The sequence below is a fragment of the Nannospalax galili genome, unplaced genomic scaffold (genome assembly GCF_000622305.1).
Source record: "Nannospalax galili isolate Female #2095 unplaced genomic scaffold, S.galili_v1.0 scaffold1217, whole genome shotgun sequence".
NCBI lineage: Eukaryota > Metazoa > Chordata > Mammalia > Rodentia > Spalacidae > Nannospalax > Nannospalax galili.
The window spans coordinates 349,709-358,405 of record NW_008339068.1 but is presented as its reverse complement, the minus strand read 5'-3'; the positions used below and the strand labels follow the sequence as shown (position 1 = coordinate 358,405).

Sequence of the window (8,697 nt, the reverse complement as noted above, 5' to 3'; positions counted from 1 at the left end):
TACTTTTGACATTTTTGGCCTTGGAACAGAGTATGTTGCTAAGAGGCCCAAGGACATTTTGACTTTTAGCCAAGAAGCTGGCTACATTTATTTGGGGTCTTTGTACCCTAACTGCTTAGCCTCCTATTCTTATCACACCATCCTCTGAAGGGGTTACCCAAATTGCCAATAGGGAATAGGGGCGCCAACCACTCTGACTTCTTCCATGCTGAACAGGGATGTAGGGTGAGGCAATTGGAGTACCCCTTCAGTGGGTCTATCTAAAAGACTCCAAAATTGCATAACTCTTGTGTTTAAGGGAAGAAGAAACTCCTTGAATCATGAATAGGAGATGTGAAGGAGAAGTAAAGGCAAGAGTAATTAGCATTACAACTTCTAGACAGGGAACTAGAAAAAAGTCAGAACAGGGCAATTTTCAAATGCTCATATGAAAGTCCATTGGAGTTTCTTGACAAGGGCTTCCAAAAGCATCCCTCTATTGGGTTCCTCCTCATTTTTCTTTTGTCTTCCAAGGCTGGACTAGTTGGCTGGGAAGAGTGGCTGGATACTCAGGTGAGGGTCCAGTGACCCTGCTTGGCACTCCTTTAATGAATGAGCACAACCATCAACAAGCCCAATTGTGACTATGTTTAGCGATCAGGCTCAGCCGAAATCGTGATGATGGTAGTTATTTCATGCAGAAGGGACTGCTGTATAGCATCTTCTTATTAAAAGGACCACCACAAGGAAGCAAGATTGGGGGCTGTCAGGCTGTCCCCTGGGTTCTCAGGCCCTCTGGTATTTGGAGGTCAGAGGGAGGCCAGAACCCAGCACACTCTGGCGGTCTGCTAAGCTCCCAGCCACTACCCCGATGGAGGTCCGAACCCACCCTCTCAGGCTGTCTGCTAGGATCTCCACGAACGCTTTTTTAAAAAGCCTGGTTTTTCTCAATTCACCTTTAAAGGTTTTAAAATAGTTTTATATGTAGCCTATATTTTTAAGAACTTAATTTTAATATGTAATAAGAGTTTACAACTTTATTTTTTCAAAAAGTCAACAAATTGCAAGCACTCCTTAATAAAGACCTTAAACAATTTTTTAAAAAGTCAAACGCCAGGAGTGGTGGTGCATGCCTTTAATCCCAGCACTCAGGAGGCAGAGGCATACAGATCCCTGTGAGTTAAAGGCCAACCTGGTCTACATAGAGAGTTCCAGGACAGCTGGGGCTACAGGGAGACCCTGTCTCAAAAAGACTAAAAAAAAAAAAAAAATTCAAAAGAGGATTGGGAATGTAGATCAGTGGTGAAAACACTAGCCTGGCATATGTGGGGGTCCTGGGTTTGATCTCTAGTAACGCACACACACACACACACACACACACACACACACACAGAGATTCATGTGAACACATTATTTATGCTATTATTATTATAGATATTACCTCTATATAACAATCAGTAAATTATTTTAATTCTTACTTTATATAATTTTACATCTTTTGAAGGAAATGAAATTATGTACATATTTTAATGATTTGGGTATTTTTCTTAGGCTATTTGCGCTGCTATAACGAAATACCCAATACCAGATAATTTATAAATAATAGATCTTTACTTCTCAGAGTGCTCGAGGCTAAGACGTCTAATATAAAAGTGACAGCAGGTCAGGTTCTTTGTCTAGCGAGACCTGGCCTCTGCACCTTGTTGCAGCATCGTTGAGGGGTGGAAGGGATGGAAGGGCACTTTTTGAGTCCCTGCATCAGGGCATTAACCTATTCTTGATGGAACACACATGATCTAATCAGCTCTTAAAGGTCCCACTTTGTAACACTATTGCTTTGGATATTAAATTTCTAGTGTGAATTTTAGAAGAGCACCATGTTAATTTCTTTTCTTGTCACTGTGACACACTACTTGACATAACAAGTGCAGGGAAGAAAGGTTTATTTTAGCTCTTGGTTTTAGAGGGGATTTCAGCTCATCATGTGGGAGAGGCAGGGTGGCAGAAGTGGCACCATCAGTGGTGGCATTAGAGTTAGTAGCTGGGCCCTGGCATTCAAAATATGAGCCTGTGGGGGACATTTCAGATTCAAATCACAAGACACATAGATCCACACCATAGTATTTCCCCCTAGCTCCTCCACACTCGGAGATCAGTGCTCTTATAAAGAGACCTCAAGAGCCTTATCTGTCTCTTTTGTCATGCAAGGATGCAGCAAAGGCACCATGTCTGCAAAGCCCTAGGCTTCATTTTCAGAAATCAAACACACACACACACACACACACACACACACACACACACACACACAAGTCAACCCTGAATGACAGCCCAGCCTATAATCAACACCACTCAACACGCAAGAATCAGGAGTTCAAGACCAACTTGGGCTACCTTGTGAGATACTGTCTTTAACAAATAAAGAAAAAGAAAGAATGTAAGAAAAAGTATCCCCCTCATTAACCCAGTATGCTTGCTCGGCTTGTACTGCAGGTCTGGAGAACGCTCCCCAGGGATGGTGCGTAGAGAAGAGCTGGTCCAATCACAGCTCGGAATTTCAGGAGTCTACAGGAGCTTTGAGGACCGCTTAGCTAGGCTGGACTACACTTCCCGTGATGCCACACGCCCCTGAGAAGCGGTAGCCCTAAAGCTTTCGGTTATCACTACACCAGTCCCTGCTCTGCACCTCCGCGAGCACTACCGCCCCCCCAACGTGGGAGAGGCAAGTTTGCGTCCTCCCGGACCCGGTTCCCGAGTGGCCAGCAACGGGCCTCTGGGGGAGGGGGTCTGCACGGGTCGCGAGAGCGGGGCCATGGAGCCGGGGGAGTCGGGGAAGGTAGGACTGAAGGGCACGGCCGCCGCTCTGCTGCCATGCATCCGTGCCTGGGCTGGCGGCCGATGAGCTAGGCTTGCAGGGAAGTGTCCGCCCGCCCGCCGGCCTTCGCTGCGCCCGCCCGCCTCACCTTCCTCCCCCTGAGGCATGCATCCCTCCAGGCCCCAGCATCCCGCACCCTCCCTGCCCTCCTCTGGCCAGCCGCTCCTCTTGCTTGTGGCCGCTCTGCTGATGGTGCCGGGGGTGGGGACCCGCTAAGCTTAGGGATGCCAAAGTGCTTCTCAGCTCCCTTCCCCGCCTTTGGCATTTTCTAGAGGCCCCACTTGCTGTAAGACATGGAGGCGGAATAGGACGCATTGGTTCTCAAAGGGTGGGGATTGAGGGCCAGACCTAGATCCTCCTTCCCAAGAAAGAAAAGACATCTGGCATATTTATTTCTTGCACACTTTTCCTTTAGGGTGTCTCCTTCATGGAGCATGTGGTCTTTGCTAGGAAACATTCTCAGATTTGCGACAGGCTTTGAGTAAGAAGAGGCTTTGAGACCGGAGATGGGGTGGGTAAGAAAGTGCTTGGGAGCAGTTACCGTGCTTTGATGGGGTAGCTAGAGCTCCAGGGCATTGCGTGTACATTGGTTTACAGACAGTGGCAAGCACTTGGAATTAAGGTCCTTAAGGATGTACTTGGCGGCCAACTCATTTACTGGGGTGGGGGTGCTGGGAATCAGACTCTGGGCCTTGGGTGTGCTAGGCAAGCACTCTACCCACTGACCCACATCCTCAGCCTATGAGGATTGTTTCTTTTATTTTTTAACACTGAGGGAATTCTCTCCACAAATGTTTTCAAGTCTCTGTCTCCGTCTTTCTTCTCTCTCCCGTGTGGTCTGCTGTGTCCCTCTCCCTCCCCCAATTAATAAACATTTGTGCTCTTGATTTATTTGTATTGAATAAGATACTGAAAAGTACAAGAATAAATTGGAAGGCACTGTGTTCCAAGGAGCTCTCCTGCAGTTCCCACATGAGTAACTTGGATAAACCTGGAAAGGTTAACCCACACACCAGAGAGGCAAGATGGGGATGGTGTTTGGGGGCTGTAGTTTTGCCTGGGAAGACTTCTGACTTAGAAAAGCAGTTGTTTTTAAAAACATTTTATTTTATTTATTTTTTAATATTTTATTTATTTTTATTTTATGTGTATGAGTGTATTGCCTGCATGTGTGTTGTGCACACATGCACATGTTGTGCAATGCCCACGAAGGTCAGGAGTTGGATTCCCTTGGAATTGGAGTTACTGATGGTTGTTAGCTGCCATGTGGGTGCTGGGAATTGAACCTGGGTCCTCTGCAAGAGCAGCCAGTGCTCTTAACTGCTGAGCCATCTCTTCAGCCTGCAGTTACTCTTTTTAAAACAATATTTTGTATTATTTTTATTTTATATGTATGAGTATTATTCTTGCATGTATGTAAGTGCACCCATGTCATGCAATGCCCATGGAGGTCAGAAGATGGCAGCAGATTCCCTTGGAACTGGAGTTATGAATAGTTTAGCTGCCATGTGGGTGATGGGAACCAAACCTGGGTCCTCTGCAAGAGCAGCCAGTGCTCTTAACCTCTGAGCCATCTCTCCAGCCCCATGAAAAGCTGTTGCTCTTTAAGCATCTCTTCCACCCTCCCATCCACTCCACTAGCTACAGAGATGCATTTTCCAGATCCAGCAACCTACGGATACCTGGGCCAAGACAAGCTTCACCAGACCTATTAGGACTGAAAGCTGTTTGCCAGCCCATATTAAGCACTAGGAGAGACAGACAGACACGCAGAGTAAAAGAAATGGCCCTTACCCCTGGGGAGTATCTCCAGGTTGGCTTAGATTGAACTTGAGGAAATGGATTAAATGCATCGAAAAATGGCACAGAGATTGGGATTAGTGATTTAAGGTTAATTTCCAATTGATTCTGTTACTAGGAAGTAGTTTTGTTTTTTTATTAACTTGTGACAACAGAAGAGGAATTCAAACATTTTGAAGGTAGCAAAGGGATTTAATTTCTTTTCTAGTTCCAACCACTAATTGAAGCCCTGAGTCTCAGAAAATTCATCCTTATTCTAATCTTGATTGCAGAGTGTCTCATAAAGGTTCTTATCCACTATATGTTTTCTATCTTGGGAAATGACTTTTTTTGTGTGTGTGTGTGTGTGTGTGTGTGTGTGTGTGTGTGTGTGTTTTCTACCTTGGGACATGAGAACATTATCCAAAATGAAACCGTGAAACCAGCAGCAGTTTCAGATATATTGTGAACAACTGATAAAACATGGGTAAAATGTGGACTCAGATTTTGAGCAAAAAGCTGGGAGATTGGGAGTCCTCTTTGTGATGACATGATCTCTTTGCCAGAATATTTCTTAGGTGCTGTTTTGTGACAAGTAGTAACTAAAAGCAATCCAGGGCCAATGGATTGCCTGTGGGATACCTTGCCTACTGTTGACAGAATAATGGATAGAGGTCAAAGACTTATCCTATCACCCTTCACCCAATCATGCTGTTTTATTTTCTTCTCAGTCCTGATCACTGGAAAATTCTAAGATTTATATTTTTCTGACTTTACTCTCAGTATCCCCAGTTAGAATTGTAGAACAGGACCTTGTGTGTGATAGGCCCTCAGGTAGTGTTCCTTTGAAAAAATGGAGCACTGGTCTGATATTCTGGCCTAGAAGGGTGTGTCCAGCTGCTGCTGGACACGTGTGATCGACCGCGTATGTACTTCTATATGTGTTTATTGCTTCCACATGTGTTTCCTAGCCATATCTTTAAAAAAATTTTATTTCTATTTTATGTGTATGAGTGTTTTGCCTTCATGTATGTAAATGCACCCATGTATTCAGGGCTCAAAAGGCCAGAAGACAGTATCAATTCCCCCAGAAGTGGAGTTACGGATGGTTGTTAGCTGCCATGTGGGTGCTGGGAACCGAACACTGGATCCTCTTCAGGAGCAGCCAGGATTCTTAACCGCTGAGCCATCTCTCCAGCCCGCCCTGGTCATCTCTTATTTCCTACAGTAGTGATCAGCCTTTCTCATTTGTCTCCCAACCCAGTTCTAGCATTGCCTTTATGTCCTAGTTCTCTGTCACTACCTGATAGATTTTAATCTCTTTCCATATTTGCATATCGCTGTTCAGTAAGCATGTAAAAGCACTTAATAAATGTATGTTGGGAGAACACTGAAATAATTGGCGTTGAAATTCTTTCTGTGTGATAATGGTGGTAGAGAGGGCCTGGTACTGGTGATGAGGCTTATAAAGTAGCCATCAGCACAGGTTTCCTGAGTGCCAGACCCTAGAAGAGAAATGGGGCATTCCTAACTCAAGGGTAGAAGGCACAGTGGTGCTCAGAGGTTATGAAGTCCCTCACAAAAAATGAGCTGTGACTAAGACCTTGAGGGGCCGTGGACTGTACGTAGTGGGAGGAAGAGGGCAGTTGGAATTTAGGTCTGGGAGTGTGGAAGGAGGAAAGACACAAGTTGGGTTGAGTGATGGCAGTGACACTAATCTGGCCAGAAGAAAGACTTCAGTGTGGTGGGACAGCCGGAGTGAGGAGCAGACAAGTGACGCGTTGAGGGGCTTTGGGTGCCGAATAGTGGGAACTATTAAAAATATCCAGGTACTCTTCTGCACTCTACCTAGATAAAGAAACGAGGTGTTTCCATGATGCAGCTTGAAATAGGGATGCCAGGTGTTCATGGAATCGCTCTGGTTGAGAAGACCCTCTTTACGATTCCAACATTCAGTCTTAGTCACTCTCCTCCCCATGGTGCAGCTTAGGGGATGGGCCCATTGGTCTTCATCATGCCCACCTGCTCATTCGGAGGGACTAGGAAACCTTGTATGTCCCTGGTCACAAGTTTTGGGTTGTTTGTTTGTTTATTTGGTTGTTTGGTTTTTAGAGACAGGGCCTTGCTATGTAGCCCAGATGGCCCTGAACTTTGGATCTTCCTGCCTCAGTTTACAGGTATGCTGTACCATACTGGCCACAAGTTTTTTTAAACCTACACAGATAGGAACATACTGTCCTCTGGTCCTGGTGTACAGCATTCACCCTGGGATCTGCCATCCACCTGATCAGGCCGTCTCCCCCACTTCACACTAAGCTCTTAGGCTGTCCTTGCATATGCCTGACCCCTCCTTTTGGTGGATTCCACTTTCCAGTAGCATTTGGAAACCCAGTCATATTCTCCTCGGAAGACTCTGTAAGCACAAATAGTTGTTTAAAGCACGTGTTTTGCAATACAATCCCACTATTTATTGTGTATGTGGAGGGGTGGGTGGGCAGGTAGGCACATGTCATGGCCAAGTGTGGAAGGAGGTCAGAGGACAACTTGAAGGAGTTTGTTTTTTCCTTCCACCATGTGGGTCCCAGGGATTGAACTTAAGTCATTAGGCTTGGCAGCAAGTGCCTTTATCCACTAAAGTAGTAGTGCCCCCACTACTGTTTCTAAAGCTGTTCATGTTTGCATTTTCATAGACAGAACATTGGGAGGTCATATACCAGATAACGGTAATTCTGCTTCAGTGTCGGGATTGGGAGTGATCTTAAAATGCCTTTTCTACTTATTTATAGTGTCTTTTTTTTTGAGTATTGACTCCTATGAAAAGCACTCAGGGTCCTGGAGAGGTGGCTCAGTCAGTAAGGTGCCTACTGCACAAGCTCGAGGAACTGGGTTCAAACCTCAGCACCTCAGGCGTGGTGCTAGAGATGTACACAGATGATTCCTGGGGCTCGCTGCCCAGCCAGTCTAGCCAAATTGGTGATTCCAGGTTCAGGGAAAGACCCTGTCTCAACAAGGTTGAAAAGCAAGTGAGGAGGTACCCGATGTTGACCTCTGACCTGCATTACACACATGTGCATGCACACTCACACATAAATACACACACACACACACAACACACACACACACACACAGTAAACAAAAGGGAAAACAAAATTCCTGGCACTCCCTCATTTCATTCCTCTGTGATCTGCACTTAGGTGTCCAGGGAGATGGGGTGCGGGTTGACTATGGAAATTGATAATGCCTCCCACGCACCTAGAGTGGAAGGATTTGTCTTGGAGAAAGTTGGTACCTAGCAGGTGTCATTTTCCTTTCAGGCTCCTGTGACTTTTGATGATATAACACTGCACTTGCTCCAGGAGGAATGGATGCTGCTGAGTCAGCAGAAGGACTTACGTGTTTCTGACAAGTTGATGGCCCCTCTAGGTATGAATTCCCGCACATCCCCATTGCTTCACTGCTGGTCTGGAGCAGCCTCCCTGTCCTCATCTGGGTCAGGACATACTGGAAATTTTTCTAGAATTCTTTGGTTTCTCTAGGTATCATTTCCCATCTGTTCAATACCACCCTATCTCTTCTATTTATAAATTAATTGGCCAGCACTGGAGGGAATGTCTGTCCCTACAATATCTTGGGATATTCCACAGTGTCAGGTGAGAAATAGTCTGTGGATCTGTGGAACCCTCAGGACCCACAAGGGAGTCCACAGTGTTGGCCAGAGCATCAGATTCGCAATGCAATGTGCAAATCTCGTCTTCTCTCCCAGCTCCACTGATGGATGCTTGAGTGCATTTGATCTGTGAATCCACTGACGGATACTTGAGTGCATTTAAACCTTGATTTTCTTCTTAGGGTTATAAAGATTTAATGAGATGAAATAGTTTAAAACTTTGTACAGCTGGGCGTGGTGGCACAAGCCTTTAGTCCCAGCACTTGGGAGGTAGAGGCAGGCAGATCTTTGTGAGTTCAAGGCCAGCCTGGTTTACATAGTGAGTTCAGGTCAGCTGGGACTACAGGAAGACCCTGTCTCAAAAAGACAAAAACAAAAAACAAAAAACAAAAAACCATCA

General features: G+C 45.6%; 1 protein-coding gene across 1 annotated transcript in view; it reads left to right on the top strand.

The window, feature by feature from the left end:
• Nucleotides 1–2,445: 2,445 nt before the first annotated feature.
• LOC103734718 (zinc finger protein 862) overlaps nucleotides 2,446–8,697 on the top strand; it is a 10,281-nt gene continuing 4,029 nt past the window's right edge. The window contains exons 1-3 of the mRNA XM_017798366.1: nucleotides 2,446–2,494; nucleotides 2,610–2,812; nucleotides 7,945–8,053. Of these exons, the coding sequence (XP_017653855.1) occupies nucleotides 2,446–2,494; nucleotides 2,610–2,812; nucleotides 7,945–8,053 (361 nt within the window). The remainder of the gene's footprint in view (nucleotides 2,495–2,609; nucleotides 2,813–7,944; nucleotides 8,054–8,697) is intronic.